The following is a 25401-nucleotide window of genomic DNA, read 5'->3' as shown; positions in this document are numbered from 1 at the left end:
TGGGAATTGAGGGATTCGGGGTGGTCTGGTGGCTGCTGGAGCCGCCACAGCCAGGGGAACTCGGAGGGAAACTGAGGCAGAGGGAGGAGGGTGAAGCTGCTTGGAGCAGAGGATGCTCCTCGGGATTTCCTTCAAAATCCTGGTGGGAAAGCTCAGAAATCCCAGTAAAATTGGGAACTGAGGGATTCGGGGTGGTCTGGTGGCTGCTGGAGCCTCCACAGCGAACGGGAGCTCGGAGGGAAACTGAGGCACGGGGAGGGAGGTGAAGATGCCCAGGGTGGAGGATGCTCCTCGGGATTTCCTCCAAAATCCTGTTGGGAAAGCTCAGAAATCCCAGTAAACCCCAGTAAAACCCTTCTGTGCCTCCTTTAAACACCAGTACAAAGTGGTAAAAATTTCCATATATCCTTCTAACCCCAATAAAATGGGTAAAAACCCTCATGGATGCCAGTACACCAGTACAAAGTGGTAATAATTCCATATATCCTTCTAACCCTAATAAAAAGGGTTTTATACCCTTTACCCTAGTAAAACCTCTCTGCATTCCCCCCACACATCCCAGTGAAACTGGCAAACCCCTCATGGATGCCAGTACACCAGTACAAAGTGGTAAATAATTCCATATATCCTTCTAACCCTAATAAAACGGGTAAAAACCCTCATGGATGCCAGTACACCAGTACAAAGTGGTAAATAATTCCATATATCCTTCTAACCCTAATAAAATGGGTAAAAACCCTCATGGATGCCAGTACACCAGTACAAAGTGGTAAATAATTCTATATATCCTTCTAACCCCAGTAAAATGGGTAAAAACCCTCATGGATGCCAGTACACCAGTACAAAGTGGTAAATAATTCCATATATCCTTCTAACCCTAATAAAAAGGGTAAAAACCCTCATGGATGCCAGTACACCAGTACAAAGTGGTAAATAATTCCATATATCCTTCTAACCCTAATAAAAAGGGTAAAAACCCTCACGGATGCCAGTACACCAGTACAAAGTGGTAATAATTCCATATATCCTTCTAACCCTAATAAAAAGGGTTTTAAACCCTTTACCCTAGTAAAACCCCTCTGCATTCCCCCCCACATCCTTAAAACTGGTAAAACCCTCATGGATGCCCATAAATCCCACTGGAACTGCTTAATTCCCCTATGGATCCCATGTAAATACCAGTTAAACTGGTGAACTCCACAAAACCCAGTAAAACTGGTAAAACCCCTCTGTGCAAACTCCATAAATCCCAGTAAAGTGGGGCAGAACCTGTCTGCACCCCAGGTAAATCCCAGTAAAATTGGTAAATCCCCCAGGTATTTCCTGTAAACCCCAATGAAACAGCTGAAAAAAACCCTGTGCAAACGGCAGAAATCCCAATAAAATTAAATTAAAGATCCCAAAACATTAAAAAATAGCAGTAAAAAAATAAACCATTAAAAAACTTCCCCATAAACTGCAGTAAAACTGGTGAGCTCCCTGTGCAGTCTCCATAAATGCCAGCAAAGGGTTAAAATCCCTGTGCATCCCTCTTAAACCCCAGTGAACCCAGAAACCCCTCCCAGTTTGTCCCCATAAATTCCAGTAAAACCCCAATAAAATCCCAATAAAACCCTAATAAAATCCCAATAAAACCCTAATAAAATCCCAATAAAACCCTAATAAAACCCCAATAAAGCCCCAATAAAACTGGTAACACCTCCCTGCATCCCATGACCACCCCAAGAAAACTGGGAAATGCCCTGAGCAGATGCCATAAATCCCAATAAATGGGTAAAACCCCCCCTGAATCTCCCAGAAACCCCAGTAAAACTGGGAACCTCCCATGCCTCCCCTGTAATTCCCAGTAAAACTGGGAACCCCCTGGGAAAACTCTTAAAATCCCAATAAAATGGGTAAAACCCCATAAACCCCAGTGAAACCCCCCTGTATCCCCCATTAATCCAAATTAACCACTCTGCACCCCCAAAACCCCCAGTAAACCCCCATAAATCCCAGTAACCCCCAGCATACCCCAAAAATCCCTCTGCAATTCCCATAAATCCCAATAAAGCCCTCCTGCATCCCCCATAAACCCCAACGAGCCCAGTAACCCCAAACATCCCCTATAAACTCTGATAAACCCCTCTGCAATTCCCATAAACCAAATAAACCCCAGTAAAACCCCATTGCAACACCATAATCCCCGGTAAAACCACACTGCACCCCACAAACCCCAGTAACACCCCCTTCCATCCCCATAAACCCCAATAAAATCCCTCTGCAGCGCACAAACCCCAGTAAAACCCCAGTAACACCCCCTTTCCATCCCCATAAACCCCAGCAAAGCCCCTCTGCAGCCCACAAACCTCAGTAAAACCCCTTTGCACCCCCACAAACCCCATTAAAATCCCCATTCCATCCTCACAAACCCCAGTAAAACCCCTCTGCTCTCCCACAAACCCCATTAAAACCCCCTTTCACCCCACAAACCCCAGTAACACCCCTCTGCACCCCCACAAACAACAGCAACACCCCAGTGCACTCCCACAAACCCCAATAACATCCCCACAAACCCCATTAAAACCCCCTTACACCCCCACAAACCTCAGTAAAACCCCTTTGCACCCCCACAAACCCCATTAAAATCCCCGTTCCGTCCTCACAAACCCCAGTAAAACCCTTCTGCACCCCCACAAACCCCAGTAAAACTCCAGTGAAACCCCCTTCCATGCCCATAAATCCCAGTAAAACCCCAGAAAAACCCCATTCCATCCCCATAAACCCCATGAAAACCCCCTTGCACCCCCACAAACCCCAGTAAAACCCCTCTGCATCCCCACAAACCCCAATAAAACCCCGTTGCTCTCCCACAAACCCCATTAAAACCCCCTTTCACCCCCACAAATCCCCATAAACCCCAGTAAAACCACACTGCACCCCCACGAACCTCTGTGAAACCCCTCTGCACCCCTGCAAACCCCAGCAAAACCCCAGTCCTCCCCTGCAAACCCCAGTAAAACCCCCTTCCATCCCCACAAACCCCATTAAAATCCCCTTGCCCCCCCATAAACCCCAGTGCACCCCTGCAAACCCCGGTAAAACCCCTCTGCATCCCTATAAACCCCAGTAACACCCAAGTAAAACCCCCCTACCATCACCATAAACCCCATTAAAATCCCCTTGCACCCCCACAAACCCCAGTGCACCCCTGCAAACCCCGGTAAAACCCCACTGCAGCCCCATTAAAATCCCCATTCCATCCTCACAAACCCCAGTAAAAGCCCCTTCCATCTCCATAAATCCCAGTAAAACCCCTTTGCTCTCCCACAAACCCCAGTTAAACCCCCTTCCATCCCTATAAACCCCTGTAAAACCCCAGAAAAACCCCGTTCCGTCCCCATAAACCCCATGAAAACCCCCTTGCATCCCCACAAACCCCAGTAAAACCCCTTTGCTCTCCCACAAACCCCACTAACACCCCACAAACCCCAGTAACACCCCCTTCCATCCCCACAGACCCCAGTAAAACCCCTTTGCTCTCGCACAAACCCCATTAAAACCCCCTTTCACCCCCACAAACCCCAGTAAAACCCCTTTGCTCTCCCACAAACCCCAGTAACACCCCTTTCCATCCCCACAAACCCCAGTAAAACCCCCTTTCACCCCCCCAAACCCCGCAGGGCGGCGGGAGCTGAGCGGAGCCCGCGCTTCGCTGCTGCTGCAGGACGAGACCCTGCGGCGCTCGCAGCGGGAATGCCGCGGGCTGCGGGAGCGCCTGAGCGCCCTGGAGAGCGGCATGAGGGCGGCCGAGAGAGAGCGGCGGGCGGGACAGGTGCGAACGGAGCGGGAACGGGAGCGGGGACGGGAACGGGAATGGGAACGGGAACGGGAATGGGGAATGGGGAATGGGAACGGGAGCAGGAACGGGAATGGGAGCGGGAAGGGGAGTGGGAGCGCCTGAGCGCCCTGGAGAGCGGCATGAGAGCGGCCGAGAGAGAGCGGCGGGCGGGACAGGTGCGAACGGGGCGGGAACGGGAGCGGGAACGGGAACGGGAACGGGAATGGGGAACGGGAACGGGAATGGGAATGGAAACGGGAACGGGAGCGCCTGAGCGCCCTGGAGAGCGGCATGAGGGCGGCCGAGAGGGAGCGGCGGGCGGGACAGGTGCGAACGGGGCGGGAACGGGAACAGGAACGGGGCAGGGAACGGGAATGGGGAAGGGGAACGGGGACGAGGACGGAAACAGAGGAGCGGGAACGGGAACAGGGAGCGGGAGTGGGAATGGGAACGGGAGTGGGAACGGAACGGGAACGGGAATGGGAATGGGAATGGAAGCGGGAATGGGAACGGAGGCGGGAATGGGGAACGGGAACGGGAACCGAGGAGTGGGAATTGGAACGGGAATGGGACGGGAACGGGGAATGGGAACAGGAACGGGAGTGGGGCCGGGAACGGGGGAGCAGGGCCGGGAATGGGGGAACGGGGCCGGGTGAACTGGGGGGTCAGGGGAGAATGGGGCCGGGGGGAACGAGGGAGTTGGGTGGAAATGGGGGAGTCCAACTGGAAATTGGGGGGCAGTGCAGGCAGGAATGGGGGGCAGCACAGGTGGGAATGCGGGATAATCCAGGTGGGAATGCCCCGTGGGGAGTGTCAGCAGCCCGGGTGGGAGCGCGGGGCAGTCCGGGTGGGCGCATCCCCCAGCTCCACGCCCGCATTCCGGCGGCTGCAGGAGAAGCTGGGCGAGCTGGAGGAGGCCCGGCAGCGGCTGGAGCTGTGCGAGAGCCGCAGCGCCCGGCTGGAGCTGCAGCGGCGGGCGCTGGAGGCGGAGCTGGGCCGGGCCCGGCGGGCGCTCGCCGAGCGGGACGCGGAGGCGCGGGAGGCGCGGGAGCGAGCGGAGCAGCTCCGCACGCAGGTACCGGGGTCCCGCCGGGCTCCGGGGCTCAGCTGCCTTTCCATGGATCCAGTCCCACGGTTCCCCCCTGAGCAGCCTCCCAGCGCCTCCTGAAGCACTTTCCAGTCCCCCAGCTCCCACTGACACCACTCCAGTCCCCACAGTCCCCCCAGTTTCCCCTGAGCCCCATCCCAGTCCCGCAGTTCCTATTGAAACCACTCCCAGTTCCCCCGAGTTCCCCCTAGATCCCATCCCAGTTGTCCCCAGTTCCACCAAAACCCCTCTCAGTCCCCTAGTTCCCCCCAAATCCCTTCCCTATTCCTCTGAGTTCCTCCTAAACACCCTCCCAGTCTCCCCAGTTCCCCTTGAATCCTCTCCCATCCCTCCCAGTTCCCCCAGTATCCCTTCCCAGTCCCCCTCAGTTCCCCCGGTATCCCCTCCCAGTCTCCCCAGTTCCCCCAATATCCCCTCCCAGTACTCTCAGTTCCCCCAGTATCCCCTCCCAGCCTCCTAGTTACCCCTGAGCCGCTTCCCAGCCCCCCCAGTCCCCCCAGTTTCCCCTCCCAGTCCCCCCAGTTTCCCCAGTATCCCCTCCCAGTTCCCCACTCTCGGTTCCCGTTCCGTTCCCAGCTGGCTCACGCCGAGTCCCGCTCGGGGCCGCTGTTCCCGGTGCCGCCGGGGAGCGGCTCCAAGGGGGAGGCTCCGGCCGGCTCCGCGCTCCACGAGCGGCTCCTGCAGCTCCAGAACGCGCTGGCCGCGGGCGAGACGGACCGGAGGCTGCTCCAGGTGGGACCGGAACCGCTCCCAGTGCCCCCAGCTCCTGCCGAGCCCCTTCCCAGTCCCCTCATTCTCTGTGAGCCCCCTCCCAGCCCTCCAAGTTCTCTCTAAACCCCCTCCCACTACTCCCAGTTCCCTCTGAACCCTCCCAGTGCTCCCATTTGCCCTGAACCATTCCCGGTCCCTGCTGTCCCCGGATGTCCCGGGGCTGTCCTGGGGCTGTCCTGGGGATGTCCTGGGGATGTCCCCGGGTGTCACGGGGCTGTCCCGCTGTCCCCCGCGGTGTCGCAGGAGGGGCTGGAGGAGGCGCGGCGGGCGCTGGCGGAGGCGCGGCGGGAGAAGGGAATGCTGCGGGAGCAGCTGCGGGAGCAGCGGGAGCTGGGGATGCTCCGGGAGCCGGGAATGCCCCGGGATCTGGGAGTGCTCCGGGAGCCGGGAATGCCACGGGATCTGGGAGTGCTCCGGGATCTGGGAATGCTCCGGGAGCCGGGAATGCCACGGGATCTGGGAGTGCTCCGGGAGCCGGAAACGCCCTCAGAACAGGGAATGCCGCCGGAGCCCTCCCAGGACCGGCAGCAGGAGGTGAGTGGGGCTGCAGCCCAAATTCGCTGATCTTTGACCCCAGAGTCCCACACCCTTATGGGCTAATTAATTATCTAATTATCATCTCATACCTGTATCATCATATCTAATTACCTGATACTATATTAGATAATTGCCATATTAGATCTATTGCCATATATATATAACTCTAATATATATTTGGGTTAATCGGTATTTTTCTACCTATTGCACTGACTTTAATAAATGTTTATCTGTGTTCGGGCAGGAGCGGGACCCTCCCGGCCCCGCACAGCTCCCGGCGGGGCCGGATCCCCCCGCGGGCTCGGCCGAGCGGGAGCTGGAGGAGGCTCGGAAACGCATCCAGGTGCTGCGGGTGGGTCCTGGGCCGGGGCTGAGCCCAGTCCGGGGGATGGAGCAAGGGCTGATCCATGGGATGGGGCTGGGCCTGATCCCGATCCATGGGATGGAGCTGATCCCGATCCATGGGATGGAGCTGATCCCGATCCATGGGATGGGGCTGATCCATGGGATGGGGCTGGGGCAGATCCCGATCCATGGGATGGGGCTGGGCCTGATCCATGGGATGGGGCTGATCCCAATCCATGGGCTGGGGCTGATCCCAATCCATGGGATGGGGCTGATCCTGATCCATGGGATGGGGCTGATCCCAATCCATGGGATGGGGTTGATCCCAATCCATGGGATGGGGCTGATCTCGATCCATGGGAGTGAGCTAATCCCGATCCATGGGATGGGGCTGATCCCAATCCATGGGATGGAGCTGATCCCAATCCATGGGATGGGGCTGATCTCGATCCATGGGATGGGGCTGATCCCAATCCATGGGATGGGGCTGATCTCGATCCATGGGCTGGGGCAGATCCCGATCCATGGGCTGGAGTTGATCCCAATCCATGGGATGGGGCTGATCCCAATCCATGGGATGGGGCTGATCTCGATCCATGGGATGGAGCTGATCCCGATCCATGGGATGGGGCTGGGCTGGTTCCATGGGATGGAGCTGATCCCAATCCATGGGATGGAGCTGATCTTGATCCATGGGATGAAGCTGGGGCTGATCCCAATCCATGGGATGGGGCTGATCTCGATCCATGGGATGGGGCTGATCCCAATCCATGGGATGGGGCTGGGCTGGTTCCATGGGATGGAGCTGCTCCTGATCCATGGGATGGGGCTGATCTCGATCCATGGGATGGGGCTGCTCCTTCAGGAGCTCATCCTGATGGGAACGAGCCTGGTGCTGGTGCTGAGATTGGGCCAGGCTCATCCCAATGGGAATGGTCCTGGTACTGGGAAGGGGCTGGGCTGGTTCCAGGGGCAGGGAGGTGTTGGCACTGGCCACACCAGGAAGGTGGTGTTGGTGCTGGTGTTGGTGTTGGTGTTGATGCTGGTGTTGGTGCTGGTGCTGCTCCTGGAGGTGTTGGTGTTGATGTTGATGTTGGTGTTGCTGTTGGTGTTGGTGTTGCTGTTGGTGCTGGCGCTGGCTCCGGGCTGTTCTGGGGTGCCCGTGCAGGCAGTGCCCATCCCGGTGTGCCCGTGCCCATCCTGGGCTGCCCGTGCCCATCCCGGGCTGCCTGTGCAGGCAGTGCCCATCCCCAGGTGCCCGTGCCCATCCCGGTGTGCCCGTGCCCATCCCCGGGTGCCCGTGCCCATCTCTGGTACCGGGCTCCGCTCCCCACAGGCTCAGGTGTCGGCACTGGAGCTCCGGGCCCGGCCGCTCCCCGAGGATCCCGTGGAGCTGCAGCGGGAGCTGGAGCGGCTCCGGCTCGGCCGCGGCGGCCTGGAGGAGCAGGTGAGGGGACACGGGGACAGCCCTGGGACACGGGGACAGCCCTGGGACACGGGGACAGCCCCGGGGGACACGGGGACACAGCGCGGGGACACAGCCCTCGGGGACATGGGGACACAGCCTGGGGAGACACAGGGACAGCCCTGGGGGACACGGGGACAGTCCTGGGGGACACGGGGACAGCCCTGGGGGACACGGGGACAGCCCCAGGGGACGCAGCGTGGGGGGACACAGGGACACAGCCCATGGGACGCGGCCTGGAGGACATGGGGACAGCCCCGGGGGACACGGGGACACGGCCTGGGGATACGGCCTGGGGACACAGGGGCAGCCTGGGGGACATGGCCCGGGGGGACACAAGGACAGCCTGGGGGACACGGCCCGGCCCCACAGCCTCCCGTCCCTCTCTCCCTCCTGCAGATCGAGCTGCTCAAGGAGCAGGAGCTGCAGCGACATCCCACCGGAACTTAGGGAATTCCAGGAATTCCGGGACATCTGCAGGGACCAGCACAGCTCCGGGATGGGGGGATCCATCCTCATCCTCATCCTCATCCCCATCCCCATCCCCGACCCCAAAATCCACAGCAGGGACCAGCGCAGCTCCGGGATCCATCCTCATCCTCATCCCCATCCCTGATCCCAAAATCCGCAGCAGCTCCGCTCAGGGGTGAGGGGGATCCAGCCCCATCCCTGTGCTCCGATCCCACAGCGATTTTTTGTCCCCTCATTCCCTTTTCTCCAGGAAAAAGCTGCACTTTTCCCACCAGCCGACCAAATTTGTCTATTTTTGATACAATCTGGGACCTCGTGGATGGTTTACTCATTTTCCTGTTGCAGTTTTTAATGGAAAAATGGGGAATATTCCTTTGTTTTAGCCCCAGAAGACCCAACTGATTTATTCCCCTCCAGCCTAACACGCCCTGCCCTCACCCCATCCTAATTTCCCCCCTTTTTCTTACAAAAAAATCCCTGGATTTGTGTTTTTGAAGGATTTTTTTTAGGAACTAGCAGGGTTTTTATATGGAATTTTTAGGAGTGGGGGTTTTTACTGGTGCTCTCAAGGGTGGGAAAGCCATGGGAAGGGAGGTGGTGGCTCTGACCATCCCCAGTCCCAGCCGGAATAAACTTGGAAAATCCAAACCGGGAGTGCTGAGGGATTTTTTGGGGGAATTTGGCATTTTAAGAATGCCCAAATTTGGGTTGGGTTGAATGAGGTCCCTAAATAATAATGAATAATAAGAATAAATAGAAATAAGCAATAATTAAAACCCAATAATGACAATTAATAATGAAGGGTGAAGGAGAAGAAGAAATCGTAATAAACAGCAAATAACGACGAGGATAAAGCTGCACCCTATAGATGAGAGAGAAGCTTTGGGGGAAAATTCCCCCAAAATAGAGAGGAAATGCACCCTATAGAGGGGAGATTCACCCTGTAGATGAAAATTTCACCCTATAGAGGGGAAATTCAACCTACAGATGAGAAATTCATCCTATAAAGGGGAAATTCACTGTGATGCCCCACCCACCACCCTTCTGCAGGGGCACAGGGCAACAAACCCCCAAAACCAGCCCCAAACCCACCCCAAACTCCTTTATTGTCTGTAAGGGACCCAGACCTCACCCCAAACATTTCCATACTTCATGTCTTCCTATGGGAACTGCCCCAAACTGAGCCCCCACATCCCCCCACCACCACCCCAAAATCGATCATTTTACTCCCCAGAGCGCCCTAAACGCCCCAAATCATCCTACGCCCTGTGTGCAGCACTGGGAATTGTTCAAATTGTCAGAAACCTCCCCAAAATTTGGAATAACCCCAAAGGAAGGAGCTGGGAGCCCAGAATTGGGAATAATCCCAAAGGAAGGAGTCAGGAACCCAAAACTTGGGAATAACCCCAAAGGAATGAGCTGGGAACCCAGAAAGTGGGAATAATCAGGAATAACCCCAAACGAGGGAGCCAGGAGTCCAGAATTGGGATAACTCCAAAGGAAGGAGAAGGGAACCCAGAAATTGGGAATAACCCCGAAGAGAGGAGAAGGGAACCCAGAAATTGGGAATAATCCCAAAGAAAGGAGAAGGGAACCCAGAAATTGGGAATAATCCCAAAAGAAGGAGCCAGGAGCCCAAAAATCAGGGATTAATACCAAAGGAAGGAGCTGGGAGCCCAAAAATCAGGAATAACCCCAAAGGAAGGAGAAGGGAACCCAGAAATTGGGAATAATCCCAAAGAGAGGAGATAGGAACCCAGAAATTGGGAATAACACCAAAGGAAGGAGCCAGGAGTCCAAAAATTAGGAATAAACCCCAAAGGAAGGAGCCGGGAGCCGCAGGACCCCTCTGCTCTCTTCGGGACCCTCCCTTTCTCCCCCTCCCGCGGAACAGAGGAAGGCGCAGCAATAACAAACCCCCCCGATTTAATTATTATGTGCACAAAGACAAGGGGGATCATTCCCGGCGTTGCGGGGAGCTGCTCGCTCATGCACGGGGGCTGCGGCGGCGCGGGGCGGGTCCGGGTCCGGAGCGGGGCCGGGGCTCAGCAGCCGCCGCAGCTGCGGGCGCACGACGCGCCCACGGTCTGGCACAGGCCGCTCGTGGCCATCACCCCGCACTTGGAGAACTTGTCCCGGCACAGGTCGGCTGAGGAGAGCGAGGGGTTATCGCGGGATGATCGGGGAAAATCCGGGAGAGCAGCGAGGGAAGCCCCCCAGCCCCACCCCTCATCACGACCCCGCTGTGCTCCGGGGGTTCTCGGGAGCTTTGGGAGCAGCGAGGGACCCCCGCCCCACTGGGGACAGGAGATAAGGGGGAGAGTGGATGGAGTTTCAGGATGGGGGAGAAGCATTTCCCTGCCCATTCCCTGGAGGGAAAATCCGGTGTGCGAGAAACCGGGAGCGACCCCATCCTACATCCCGGCCCCCATCCCAAAATCCCGCAGGACCAAAGCTCCGGAGACCCCCAGAGCAGGGAGAGACCCCCACCCCATCGAGGCACACCCCGAGCCCATCCCACATCCCGACCCCACTCTGCTCTGGGGATCTCGGGAGCTTTGATCCTGCGGGATTTTCCCTCCCCGAATTACGGGAAAAATCCTGATTGGGATGGGGACGGACCCGATTTCTCGCTCGCCGGATTTTCCCTCCCCGGAATTTGGGGGAAAAACGGGATTGGGACGGGGCTGGTCTCGGTTTCTCGCTCAGCGGATTTTCCCTCCCCGGAATTACAGGGAAATGCGGGATTGGGACGGGGACGGTTTCTCGCTTACCGGATTTTCCCTCCCCGGAATTTGGGGGAAAAACAGGATTGGGACGGGGACGGTCCCGGTTTCTCGATTTTCCCTCCCCGGAATTTGGGGGAAAAACGGGATTGGGACGGGGACGGTGCCGGTTTCTCGCTCAGCAGATTTTTCCTCCCCGGAATTACAGGGAAAAGCGGGGTTGGGACGGGGCTGGTCCCGGTTTCTCGATTTTCCCTCCCCGGAATTTGGGGGAAAAGCGGGATTGGGACGGGGACGGTGCCGGTTTCTCGCTCACCTCGCAGCAGCTCCTCGTGGGCGCACACGGTGCGGACGCAGATCTCCTTGTTGATGACATAAACCCGGCGGAGGCTGGAATGGTTTGGGATAGAAAGGATGGGGATGGGAAGCGGAGGGGTTCCCAAAGCCCCAGTCAGAAGGATCGGGGATGTTCCCCGCCCCTCACGCACCTGTAGAAGCAGATCTCGTTCAGGCACTGCTTGCAGGGCTTGTGCACGGAGTAGAGCCGGGTGCAGGGGTACTGCTCCTCCCGGCAGTCTGCGGCAGGGAACGGGCAATTCCCGGGAATTCCTCCTCACCCCGCCCCGATTGTCGCCTCCCCCCGCCCCCGCTGTCCCCCCGCGGTGGCACAGCCCCGCTACCGGGGGGAACGGTGGGACCCAGGCCCAGGGAATGGGATCGGGAATGGGATCGGCACTCACCGAGCGGTCCCGGCTCCGTGGGCTCCGTCTCGGGCACCGCAGCTGAGGGGGACAGAGGGACAGAGGGACAGGGGACACGGGAGAGGAGGACACGGGACACGGGACGGGGACAGGGAATGGGACAGGTGACAGGAGGACAGGGGACAGGGCACGGGGAGAGTTGGACAGGGGAACAGGGAATGAAACAGGGGAACAGGGACGGGGAAAAGGGGACAGGGGGACACGGGGACAGGGGGACAGAGGAGAGCGGGACAGGGGGACAGGAGACAGAGAGACAGAGGGACAGGGGGACAGGGGAGAGAGGAACAAGGGGACAGGGAACAGGGGACAGGGGACAGGGGGACAGGGAATGGGACAGGGGAGAGGAGGACAGGGAATGGGACGGGGGACAAGGGGACAGGAGATAAAGGGGACACGGGATGAAATTTCAGGATGAGGCAGAAGCATCTCCCTGCCCCTTCCCTGGATTTTAGGTCTGGAGCACCCTTGGCACTCACCAGCTGCTCTGGGGGGCACAGCTGGGCTGGGGGGACAGGGAAGAGACAGAGAGACCCGGGACTGGGGGGCTGTCACCCACTCTGGGGGCTGCCACCTGTCCTGGAGGGGCTGTCACCCACCTTGGGGGCTGTCACCCACCTGGGGTCGGGGCTGGCACCGTTTCCTGCTGGGATTGCTGCTGGGATTGGTACCGGAACTGCTCCTCCGGGGCTCGGGGGGTGACATCTGCAGGGAGAGACCCCGTGCAGGGACACCCCCAAATCCCCAAATCCCCAAATCCCCAAATCTCCAAATGCTGATCCCCCCCCGGCATCCCAGAGGGAAACACTCACCGTGGTAGTCGTAGTAATCCTGAATTTCTGGGGATAAAACAGAAAGAGGCTGAGGGAGGGTTTGGGGAGAGAGCTCATCCCGTGGGGACTGGGGGTGGGAAATGAGACCCCTGGAATTCCCTGGTGGGTCGGGAAAATTCCATCCAACCCCCCCAGGGATGAGCCTGGGCCACTTCCCACAGGTGGGGACGGGGGATGGATGAAGGTTCAAAAAATAATTGGATAAAGTTCTAATAAATAGTTGGATAAAGGTTTAATAAAGAATTGGATAAAGGGAAATAAAGAATTGGTTAGATGTTTGATAAAGTTTTGGATAAAGGGTTAATAAGGAATTGGATGAAGGGTTAATGAAGGATAAAAGTTTGGATAAAGGATTAATAAGGAATTGATAAAGGTTTAATAAAGATTTGGATAAAGGGTTAATAAGGAACTGGATAAAGGGATAAGAAATAAATATTAGATAAAGGGTTAATAAAGAATTGGATAAAGGGAAATAAAGAATTGGATAAAGGGAAATAAAGAATTGGATAGATGTTTAATAAAGTATTTGATAAAGGTTTAATAAGGAATTGGATAAAGGTTAATAAAGAATTGGATAAAGGTTTAACAAGGAATTGGATAAATGTTTAATAAAGTATTCAGTAAAGGTTTAAAAAGGTTTTGGATAAAAGGTTAATAAGGAATTGATAAAGGGTTAATAAAGAATTGGATAAAGGGTTAATAAAGAATTGGATAAATGTTTAATAAACTATTTGATAAAAGTTTAATAAAGAATTGATAAAGGTTTAATAAAGAATTGCCAGTGAGAGCAGAGGGAGGAGCTGGGAAGGCTGGGAATTCCAGGGGCGGAGGAAAAGAACGGAGCGCAAGAGGGATGATCAGAGGGGTGGGTGTCTGTCTGTCCGGATCAGAGGGGTGGGTGTCTGTCTGTCCGGATCAGAGGGGTGGGTGTCTGTCTGTCCGGATCAGAGGGATGGGTGTCTGTCTGTCCGGATCAGAGGGGTGGGTGTCTGTCTGTCCGGATCAGAGGGGTGTGTGTCTGTCTGTCCGGATCAGAGGGATGTGTGTCTGTCTGTCCGGATCAGAGGGATGTGTGTCTGTCTGTCTGGATCAGAGGGGTGGGTGTCTGTCTGTCTGGATCAGAGGGATGTGTGTCTGTCTGTCCGGATCAGAGGGATGGATGTCTGTCTGTCTGGATCAGAGGGATGGGTGTCTGTCTGTCCGGATCAGAGGGGTGGGTGTCTGTCTGTCCGGATCAGGTTCAGAGGGATGTGTGTCCGTCTGTCTGTCTGTCTGGATCAGAGATATGAGTGTCTGTCTGTCCGGATCAGAGGCATGGGTGTCTGTCTGTCTGGATCAGAGATATGAGTGTCTGTCTGTCTGGATCAGAGGGATGGGTGTCTGTCTGTCCGGATCAGGTTCAGAGGGGTGGGTGTCTGTCTGTCCGGATCAGAGGGATGGGTGTCTGTCTGTCTGGATCAGGTTCAGAGGGATGTGTGTCTGTCTGTCTGGATCAGAGGGATGGGTGTCTGTCTGTCCGGATCAGGATCAGAGGGGTGGGTGTCTGTCTGTCTGTCTGTCTGGATCAGAGGGATGGGTGTCCGTCTGTCCGGATGAGGATCAGAGGGGTGGGTGTCTGTCTGTCCGGATCAGAGGGGTGGGTGTCTGTCTGTCTGTCTGTCTGTGTGTCTGTCTGTCCGGCAGAGGGACGGACGGGGCGGGGCGGTGCCGGCGGGCTCTCACCTGCCTGCTGGTCGTACTGGGAGTACTGCACTGGCTCGGGGTAGGTGATGCCCTCGAAGCGGCTGAACTGTCCCTGCACCAGGAGCGCTGCGGGACAGGGCCGGGGTCAGCGGGGCACGGCACCCCAAAAACGGGACCTGGGATTCCATGGACACCCCAAACCGGGATCTGGGATTCCATGGACACCCCAAACCGGGTCTGGGATTCCATGGACACCCCAAAAATGGGATCTGGGATTCCATGGACACCCCAAACTGGGACCTTGGATTCCCATGGACACCCCAAACTGGGATCTGGTATTCCCATGGACACCCCAAACCGGGTCTGGGATTCCATGGACACCCCAAACCGGGATCTGGGATTCCCATAGATACCCCAAACCGGGTCTGGGATTCCATGGACACCCCAAACTGGGATCTGGGATTCCATGGACACCCCAAAAACGGGATCTGGGATTCCCACAGATACCCCAAACCGGGTCTGGGATTCCATGGACACCCCAACCCGGGATCTGGGATTCCCATGGACACCCCAAAAACGGGATCTGGGATTCCATGGAGACCCCAAACCGGGTCTGGGATTCCATGGACACCCCAAACTGGGACCTGGGATTCCATGGACACCCCAAACCGGGATCTGGGATTCCATGGACACCCCAAACTGGGATCTGGGATTCCCATGGACACCCCAAACTGGGATCTGGGATTCCATGGACACCCCAAACTGGGATCTGGGATTCCCATGGACACCCCAACCCAGGATCTGGGATTCCATGGACACCCCAAACCGGGTCTGGGATTCCCATGGACACCCTGATCCCAGGATTTGGGATTCTCACACATACCCCAAACCAGGATTCCAATGGACACCCCAAACTGGGATCTGGGATTCCCATGGACACCCCAACCCAGGATCTGGGATTCCAATGGACACCCCAAAAACGGGACCTGGGATTCCATGGACACCCCAAACCGGGTCTGGGATTCCCATGGACACCCCAAAAACAGGATCTGGGATTCCATGGACACCCCAAAAACAGCATCTGGGATTCCCACCGAAACCCCAAACTGGGATCTGGGATTCCCATGGACACCCCAAACCAGGATTTGGGTTTTCAGGGACACCCCAACTGGGATTCCCATTGACACCCCTGCCCAGGATTTGGGGTTCCCATGGACACCCCCAGCCTGATCCCTGCTCCCACCATCCCCAATCCCCCCCTCTGTCCTTAGGGCCCCGCAGCCCCCGGAGAGCGGGAGAGGGTTTGGGATGCTCAGGGATGCAGGATCAGCCCTGCCCGGGTCCCTGGCTGACCCCAGAGGATCCCGGCAGCCACGGCCCCGCTGATCCCGGGATGCTCCGAACCCCTCCATCCCCTGGGAGCTCATCCTGCCACGGATCCGGGGGGAAACAGCTCCAAATCCAGCGTGGAAGGGTCGGAGGGACCGGGATTCCCAGGGAGGGATTGGAATCCTGGGAGGGATGGGAATTCCTGGGAAGGGACCAGAATCCTCGGGAAAGGATTGGAATCCATGGGAAGGGATTGGAATTCCTGGGAAAGGACCAGAATCCCCGGGAAGGGATTGGAATCCTGGGAAGGGATTGGGATTCTGGGAGGGATGGGAATTCCTGGGAAAGGATTGGAATACCCGGGAAGGGATTGGAATCCCAGGGAAGGGATGGGAATATCCAGGAAGAGATTGGAATCCTGGGAAGGGATCAGAATCCCCAGGAAGGGATGGGAATCCCTGGGGAGGGATTTGAATCCAGGATGGGATTGGAATCCCCAGGAAGGGACTGGAATTCTTGGGAAGGGATTCGGGTCTGAGAAGGGACTGGAATCCCCAGGAAAGGATGAGAATTTCCAGGAAGGGATTGGAATCCTCAGGAAGGGATTGGAATCCCTGGGAAGGGACCAGAATCACGGGAATGGATTGGAATCCCCAGGAAGGGATCAGAATTCTCAGGAAGGGATTGGAATCCCTGGGAAGGGATTGGAATCCCCAGGAAGGGATCAGAATTCTCAGGAAGGGACTGGAATCCCTGGGAAGGGATTGGAATCCTCGAGAAGGGACCAGAATCCCCCAGGGAAGGGATTGGAATCCCTGAGAAAGAATTGGAAACCCCGGGAAGGGATTGGAATCCCCAGGAAAGGATGAGAATCCCCGGGTAGGGATCAGAATCCCCAGGAAGTGTTTGGAATCCCAGGAAGGGACCAGAATCCTGGGAAGGGATTGAAATCCAGGAAAGGGATTGGAATTCCCAGGAAGGGATGAGAATCTCCAGGAAGGGATTGGAATTCCTGGAAAGGACCAGAATCCCCGGGAAGGGATTGGAATCCTCAGGAAGGGATCAGAATTCTCAGGAAGGGTTTGGAATCCCCAGGAATGGATTGGAATCACTGGGAAGGGATGGGAATCTCTCGGAAGGGATTGGAATCCTGGGGAAGGGATCGGAATTCTTGGGAAGGGACCGGAATCCTCAGGAAGGGTTTGGAATCCCTGGGAAAGGATTGGAAACCCCGGGAAGGGATGGGAATCCCAGAGCAGGATGGGAATACCCAGGAAGACATAAGAATCTCTGGGGAGGGACTGGAATCCCAGGAAGGGACTGGAATCATTGGGAAGGGATGGGAATCCCCAGGAAAGAACCAGAATCCTCAGGAAGGGATCGGAATCCCTGGGAAGAGATTGGAATCCCAGGAAGGGACTGGAATCCCTGGGAAGGGATCAGAATCCCCAGGAAGGAGCCAGAATCCTGGGAAAGGATTGGAATATGGGAAAGGATTGGAACCCATGGGAAGAGATGGGAATCTCTGGGAAGGGATTGGAATCCCAGGAAAGGACCAGAATCTCCGGGAAGGGATCAGAATCCCCAGGAAGGGGCTGGAATCCCGGGAAGGGATTGGAATCACTGGGAAGGGATGGGAATCCTGGGAGAGGACTGGAATCCCCAGGAAGGGATCAGAATTCCCGGGAAGGGACCAGAATCCTTGGGAAAGGATTGGAATCCCCAGGAAGGGACCGGAATCACTGGGAAAGGATTGGAATCCCCAGGAAAGGATTGGAATCACTGGGAAAGGATTGGAATGCCCAGGAAGGGATTGGAATCACTGGGAAAGGATTGGAATGCCCAGGAAGGAATTGGAATCACTGGGAAAGGATTGGAATGCCCAGGAAGGGATTGGAATCCTGGGAAAGGATTGGAATTCCCCGGGAAGGGATTGGAATCCCTGGGAAAGGATTGGAATCACTGGGAAAGGATTGGAATCCCCAGGAAGGGATTGGAATCCCCAGGAAAGGATTGGAATCCCTGGGAAGGGATTGGAATCCTGGGAGAGGACTGGAATCCCTGGGAAGGGATTGGAATCCCCAGGAAAGGATTGGAATCACTGGGAAAGGATTGGAATCCCCGGGAAGGGATTGGAATCACTGGGAAAGATTGGAATCCCCGGGAATGGGGCTCAGCTCACCCCACTCTCTCTCCCTCTGCTCCATCCCTCCATGTCCCGTTCAGGATCACCCTGGGGTGGGAATGCTGTCAGAGTTTGAGTCTCCAGCCCCTTCCCTCACCCCGGGATGTTTCCCCGTGTCCCCCCTTTGTGTGCAGCCCCTTCCACCCAAACCTCCCAAACCTCTCCTGGCTCCATCCCCGTCCCCTCCTGCTCGCTGCCATCCCCTCTGCCATCCCCAGGGTTATAAACCCCATTTCCCTGGGATTTTGCCCCATTTTGTGCCACCTCCATGTCCCAACTCACTTGGAGCCGGCTCAGAGCCATTCCCAGCCCTAAAAATGAGCCCAAAGTGGGATTTGGGGGAATTTTGGGGAGTAACAGGGAATGAGTGATGGAGCAGCCACCCAAAAACCGCTTGGGAGTTGTGGCCACTTCAAATGATGCTTTACTTCCAAAAATTAACACTTTGCGCCCTAAAAATGCATTTTTGGAGGATTCGATCCCCACAATGAGGTTCTGGAAGGTAAAGATGAGGCTTTGGGCCAAACCATTGAGTATTTGGGTCTATAAACAAAACTTTGGCCCTAAATCAGAGGCTTTGGGCTTTCAAAACCGAACTTTGGGCCTTAAAAATGAGATTTTGGGCATTAAGATTAACTTTAAGACCTCAGAAAGGGCACTTGGGACTTGAAAATGAGGGTTTGCACCATAAAAAAATGAGGTTTTCAACCACAGAATCAGAGCTTTGGACTCCAAAAGTGAAGATTTGGGATGTAAAACTGAGGGTTAAGGATGTTAAAATGACGGTTTTGGGATGCAAAAATGAGGGTTTGGGACCTAAAAATTAGGATTTGGAGCATAAAAATGATGTTTTGGGATGCAAAAATGAGGCTTTGGACCAAAGCATTGAGTATTTGGGTGCAGAAACAAAACTTTGGCCTCTAAATCAGAAGCTTTGGGCTTTCAAAACCGAACTTTGGGCATTAAAAATGAGATTTTGGTCATTAAGATGAACTTTTAGACCTCAGAAAGGGCACTTGGGACTTGAAAATGAGGGTTTGCACCATAAGAAATGAGGTTTTCAACCACAGAATCAGAGCTTTGGGCTCCAAAAGTGAAGATTTGGGATGTAAAACTGAGGTTTAGGGATGTTAATATGAGGTTTTGGGATGCAAAAATGAGGGTTTGGGACACAAAAATGAGGGTTTGGGGCACAAAAATGAGGATTTGGGATCTAAAAATGAGGGTTTGGGATACAAAAATGAGGATTTGGGATCTAAAAATGAGGGTTTGGGGCACAAAAATGAGGGTTTGGGGCACAAAAATGAGGATTTGGAAGATAAAACTGAAGTTTTGGGATGCAAAAATGAGGCTTGGGGGCACAAAAAAATTAGGTTTTTGTCCCTAGATATGGGGTTTAGATGCTGAAAATGAGCGTTTGGACCCTCCAGTTGTGTCCTGGGGTTTAAAAACGAGGAAAAGGGGTACAAGTGGATATTGAAAATGTGGATTGGGATGACCCAGACGGTGCTGGGGGCTCGGGGGTGGCACAGGGACAGGCAGGGACACTGACCTGGCAGACACAGCAGCAGGAGCTCCGCCGCTCTCATCCTGCTGGAGCGCCGGGACAGGGCGGGAGCGCGGCCGGGATGCAGCCGGAGGAGTCTGGGGGGAACAGAGGGAATTCAGAGGGAGGGGACACAAAGGGACATGCAAGGACAGGCAGAGACACACGGGGACCCACAGGGACACACAGGGACACGCAGGGACACACGGGGACATGCAGGGACATGTGGGGACACGCAGGGACATGTGGGGACACACGGGGACATGCAGGGACACACAGGGACATGTAGGGACAGACGGACACTCAGGGACACTCAGGGACACGCAGGGACACACGGGGACATGCAGGGACATGTGGGGACACGCAGGGACATGTGGGGACACACGGGGACATGCAGGGACACACAGGGACATGTAGGGACAGACGGACACTCAGGGACACGCAGGACACAAAGGGATGCACAGGGACAGGCAGGGACACACAGGGACATGTAGGGACACTCAGGGACACACAGGGACACTCAGGCACATGCAGTGATACACAGGGACACACAGAGACATGCAGGGACACTCAGGGACATGTAGGGACAGACGGACACTCAGGGACACGCAGGGACACAAAGGGATGCACAGGGACAGGCAGGGACACACAGAGACATGCAGGGACACTCAGGGACACACAGGGACAGACAGGGACACACAGGGATGCACAGGGACACTCAGGGACACTCAGGGACACTTGCATGCACAGGGACATGCAGGGACACGCAAGGACAGACAGGGACACACAGGGACACGCAGAGACATGCAGGGATATGTGGGGACACGCAGGGACACGCAGGGACAGACAGGGACAGACAGGGACATGCAGGGACATTCAGGGACACACAGGGACGTGCAGGGACACATGAGGACATGCAGGGACACACAGGGGCATGAAGGGACATGTAGGGACACTCAGGGACAGGCAAGGACTTGCAGGGACATGAAGGGACATGTAGGGACACTCAGGGACAGGCAAGGACATGTAGGGACAGATGGACACTCAGGGACACACAGGGACGCACAGAGACACGCAGGGACACGCAGGGACATAAAGGGACACACAGGGATGCACAGGGACATGTAGGGACACACAGGGACAGACAGGGACACCCAGTACACGCAGGGACACGCAGGGACGCACAGAGACACGCAGGGACATGCAGGGACACGCGGGGACACACAGGAACATGTAGGGACACGCAGGGACACGCAGGGACACTGCCCCATCCCGGTTGTCCCCCGGAGCTGGCTCCAAAAACATCCTCCCCCTCCCAGTCCTCAGAGATGAAGAAATTTCCCCAAAAACGCTTCCCGCCCATTCCCAGGGGATTTGAGAGGACCAAACCCCGGAATGTCCCTCGGGCAGAGCAGGGAGGAGAAATCCCAGCGGGATGTGGGATCACCCCCGGGATCATTCCTGGGATGCCGGGATCCCTCCCGGGGAGTCGGGATGGCTGCCAGGATCTGGGATAATTCCCGGGATGTCGGGATGATCACTGCCAGGATCATTCCCAAGATGTTGGGATTGCTTCCAGGATCACTCCCGGGATGCCGAGATCATTCCTGGGATGTTGGGATCACTCCTGGGATCACTCCCAGGATGTTGGGATCATTCCCAGCATCACTTCAGGATGTGGGAGGAGAGGCCCAGACCCCCCTGAGTGGAAATTTGGAGCTCCTTTCCCGAGGTTTCCAATTCCTTGCGTGAGGATTTGTTTCGGGGGTTGCTGCATTGAGGGCGTCCCCTAAATCCAAAGGAATGTGGGGATTTGAGGAGAAAATCCCGGATTTTAGAGGAATCCCGTGGGCTTTGGGAGCTCAGGGAGCTCAGGAGCTTCCCGGCGTTTTCCAAGCCTGCTGCTCCCGGCGGGACGAGGGGCCAAGGCCGGGATTGCCAGGAATGCCGCAGCCCTTCCCCCATCCCCAGCCAGCTCCAGGGGAAAAACCGAGGGAAAAACAGAAATTCTCCCCCAAAACTCCTCTGAAATCCGGGGGAAGGGGTTTGAGGATGAATCCCACCGGCATTCCCAGCGCTCGGGTGGGGGGGATCCTCCCCGGGCTCTCCTGGCTCTGCTGCTGGAGGGGGAAACTGAGGCACGGGGGAGAGGAGCCCTTTGAACCTCATCCCTGCGGTGCAGGAACATCAACCCCCCGTGCTGGGAGAGCTTCCTGGAGAGATCCTGGGGGAATGGGGCTCCAGCCCCAAAACAGCCGGGAAGGGTCAGTGGGACCGGGCAGAGCGACTCTGGAGACTGGGATCCTCCAGGGATCACCCTGCACCTTCCAGGGATCCCATCCTGCACCTTCCAGGGATCCCATCCTGCACCTTCCTGGGATCCCATTATGCTGCAATGTGGGATCTTCCAGAGATCCCTTCCTGAACCTTTCAGGGATCCCATCCTGCACCTTCCAGGGATCCCATCCTGCTCCAATGTGGGATCCTCCAGGGATCCCATCCTGCACCTTCCAGGGATCCCATCCTGCTCTAATGTGGGATCCTCCAGGGATCACCCTGCACCTTCCAGGGATCCCATCCTGCACCTTCCAGGGATCCCATCCTGCTCCAATGTGGGATCCTCCAGAGATCCCATCCTGAACCTTTCAGGGATCCCATCCTGCACCTTCCAGGGATCCCATCCTGCTCCAATGTGGGATCCTCCAGGGATCCCATCCTGCACCTTCCAGGGATCCCATCCTGCTCCAATGTGGGATCCTCCAGGGATCCCATCCTGCACCAGCTCCAGAGTGGGATCCTCCAGGGATCACATCCCAAACCTTCCAGGGATCCCATTCTGCACCAGTTCCAGAGTGTGGGACCCTCTAAGGATCCCATCCCACAGAAGCCCAAGTGTGGGATCCTCCAGGGACCACATCCTGCACCAGATCCAGAGTGTGAGATCATCCAGGAATCCCATCCTGAACCTTCCAGGGATCCCATCCCACACCAAATCCAGAGATTGGGATCCTCCAGGGATCCCATTCTGCATCTTCCAAGGACCCCATCCTGCTCCAATGTGGGATCCTCCAGGGATCCCATTCTGAACCTTTCAGGGATCCCATTCTACACTAGATTCAGAGTGTGGGATCTTCCAGGGATCACATCCTGCACCAGAATTTGGGATCCTCCAGAGATCCCATCCTGCACTTTTCAGGGATGCCATCCCACACTAGATTGAGACTATGGGATCTTCCAGGGATCCCATTCCACACCTGATCCAGAGACTGGGATCCTCCAGGGATCCCATCCTGCACCTTCCAGGGACCCCATCCTGCTCCAATGTGGGATCCTCCAGGGATCACATCCTGAACCTTCCAGGGACCCCATCCTGCTCCAATGTGGGATCCTCCAGGGACCCCATCCTGCACCTTCCAGGGACCCCATCCTGCTCCAATGTGGGATCCTCCAGGGATCCCATCCTGCACCTTCCAGGGATCCCATCCTGCTCCAATGTGGGATCCTCCAGGGATCCCATCCCGCTCCATCCCCAAGTCCCATTTCCCATCCACCCCAGGCACTGAAGGCGCCTTCCAGGGCCCTTGTCCTGCACCAAGCCCAGCCTGTGGCACCCTCTGGGCCCCAGGTCCTCTCCAGCACCATCAGGGCACCCTCAGGACCCCGTCCTGCAGCCCCTTCCCCACAGCTCATCCCATGGGAACCTCCTCCTCCTCCTCCTCCTCCTCCTCCTCCTCCTCCTCCCCATTCCAGGGCTGGAGCTGCAGGAGGTGCTGACTCCAGACCCTTCCCAGCTTTGGGAATCCACGGAGCCGGTCCCACTGGGCTGGATCAGCACCCTCAGCCCTGGCTGTGGTGGGACAGGCCCTGTCTGCTCCCCACCCACGGCCTAGGAGCTGTCCTGGAATGTCCTGGGATTAAAGGGACTGGGATGAACTGGACCAGCGACGCCTCTGGAGGCTTTGCCAGGCTGGCAGAGCTGGGGTCCTGGACAGCACCTGATGGATGGAGGATGGATGGATGGATGGATGGATGGATGGATGGATGGATGGATGGATGGATGGATGGATGGATCGAATCCATGGATGGATGGAATCCATGGATGGATGGATGGATGATGGACGGATGGATGGATGGATGATGGATGGATGATGGATGGATCGAATCCATGGATGGATGGATGGATGGATGGATGGATGGATGGATGGATGGATGATGGATGGATGGATGGATGGAATCCATGGATGGATGGAATCCATGGATGGATGGATGGATGATGGACGGATGGATGGATGGATGATGGATGGATGATGGATGGATCGAATCCATGGATGGATGGATGGATGGATGGATGGATGGATGGATGGATGGACGGATGGATGGACGGATGGATGGATGGAGGGATGATGGATGGATGGATGGATGGATGGATGGATGGATGGATGGATGGACGGATCGAATCCATGGATGGATGGATGCATGGACGGACAGACGGATGGAGGGACAGACACCACCTCTGGATGGAGGGACAGACACCACTTCTGGATGGAGGGACAGACACCCCCTCTGGAGCCATCCCCTCCATCCTCCCACCCTCCCAAGCACACGGCTCCGCAGTGCCCTCCCTGCCAGCCCCGTTTCCAGCCTGCACAGCTTCTCCCGAGCTCCAGTTCCCTGAATTCCCCCCAATCTTGGCTGGAGCTCGCAGGGTTTGGCCGCGGGATGGGGACAGTCGGGTCACGTCTGCCCCGACGGCGACGCCAGCGGCTGCTCCCGACGGAGACCCCCACGACATGCCCACGACATGCCCACGACATGCCCACGACATGCCCACACATCCTCCGCTCCCCAAGGCACCGAGGAGGGGCTGAAGCCGCCCCCAGGCCCGTCCCCCCCGTCCCCGCCGGGAGGGCCCCGCTGTTCCCCCTTCCCTTCCCCAGCTCCGCTCCCTCCGTGCGGGGGTCCGGCGGCTCCGACCGCGCCAGATGTTTTTGCAACTGCACATCTGGGAACAATCAACCCCGGAGAAAGAACACCACAGTCCCTTTCATTCTGCTAAACCCCACCTTCCCCCAGCATTTCCCCCCTCCCTCAGCTTTTCTTTTTTTTCCCCCCATTTTCCTTTCTTTTCTTTTCCTTTTTTTCCCCTTTCTTTCTTTCTTTTTTTTTTCTTTTCTTTTCTTTTTTTTTTTTTTTTTTTTTTGAGCTCTCCCGTTGCCAGAGAGTGGGAGAACAAAGGGAATATTAAAAGATTCCAATTTTTTTGGCCCCCGACCAGAGGTAAGGAACTTAGTGCCCCCCATCCCTGTTTTCACACATCACCTTTTCCTCGGGGACCCGTCGCCCCCTAAATAAATTGGAATAAAAGATCCATTTTCTACAATCTCTTTCCAGGATGGAAAAGAAAAAAAAAAAAAAAACAAAAACAACAAAAAACCCAACAAACCCACGGCTTCCTCCAGACTTTAGGATATTTTTAGACTTTTTGGAAGTGGTTAAAAATCTCCAGTAATTGTCAGGCCTCACAGAAGGGCCCCTTCCCCCCACCCGGCCGCCGCTCCTTCAGACCCCCAAAAATCAAGGGGGGGTTTGGCTTTGTGAGGTTAAAAAGCCGAAAACAACTTTTCCAAGCTCTTAACCGATGGAGTTTTAAAGGTGATTTCGCAAAGTCCCCAAAATGGGGGTTCAGCCCCGTTTGCTGCTGTGGGGGGGTCCCCGGAATGCCTGGGAATTTTTGGGGGGTTTCCCTCGCCTGGTCCTTACCAGTGAGTGCCGGCTCTGCCCTCGCCTCGCTCTCCTCTCTCTGCTTCCCCAAAACTCTTGAAAT

The 25401-nt window shown here is 56.0% G+C and overlaps 2 protein-coding genes across 2 annotated transcripts in view; one reads left to right on the top strand and one right to left on the bottom strand.

The window, feature by feature from the left end:
• CROCC (ciliary rootlet coiled-coil, rootletin) overlaps positions 1-9246 on the top strand; it is a 35982-nt gene extending 26736 nt beyond the window's left edge. Inside the window, 8 exon segments of the mRNA XM_058039149.1 lie at positions 3663-3814; positions 4088-4147; positions 4713-4895; positions 5505-5660; positions 5943-6233; positions 6481-6588; positions 7918-8028; positions 8446-9246. Of these exon segments, the coding sequence (XP_057895132.1) occupies positions 3663-3814; positions 4088-4147; positions 4713-4895; positions 5505-5660; positions 5943-6233; positions 6481-6588; positions 7918-8028; positions 8446-8496 (1112 nt within the window). The 3' untranslated portion in view covers positions 8497-9246.
• A 1316-nt stretch (positions 9247-10562) lies between these two features.
• Positions 10563-25400, bottom strand: MFAP2 (microfibril associated protein 2). The gene is made up of 9 exons (XM_058039412.1): positions 25338-25400; positions 19584-19675; positions 14557-14643; positions 12814-12840; positions 12620-12706; positions 11984-12025; positions 11732-11819; positions 11560-11633; positions 10563-10666 (listed from the first exon to the last, which is right to left on the bottom strand). Exons 2-9 carry the CDS (start codon positions 19618-19620, stop codon positions 10563-10565), a joined length of 546 nt encoding a protein of 181 aa, XP_057895395.1. The 5' UTR covers positions 19621-19675; positions 25338-25400.
• Position 25401: the final 1 nt, after the last annotated feature.

The sequence above is a fragment of the Melospiza georgiana genome, chromosome 22, assembly GCF_028018845.1.
Source record: "Melospiza georgiana isolate bMelGeo1 chromosome 22, bMelGeo1.pri, whole genome shotgun sequence".
In the NCBI taxonomy this organism is placed as follows: domain Eukaryota; kingdom Metazoa; phylum Chordata; class Aves; order Passeriformes; family Passerellidae; genus Melospiza; species Melospiza georgiana.
Note: the sequence above shows the minus strand (reverse complement) of the source record. Positions and strands in the feature narration are given on the sequence as shown.

Bases quoted from the DNA above. Each gene is read 5' to 3' on its own strand.
- MFAP2 (XM_058039412.1), bottom strand. From the start codon at position 19,620: ATGAGAGCGGCGGAGCTCCTGCTGCTGTGTCTGCCAG. The intron at 12,707-12,813 runs GTGAGTGTTTCC...CTCTCCCTGCAG, and splicing joins GGATTACTACGACTACCACG to ATGTCACCCCCCGAGCCCCG. The intron at 11,820-11,983 runs GTGAGTGCCGAT...TCCCTGCCGCAG, and splicing joins CACGGAGCCGGGACCGCTCG to ACTGCCGGGAGGAGCAGTAC.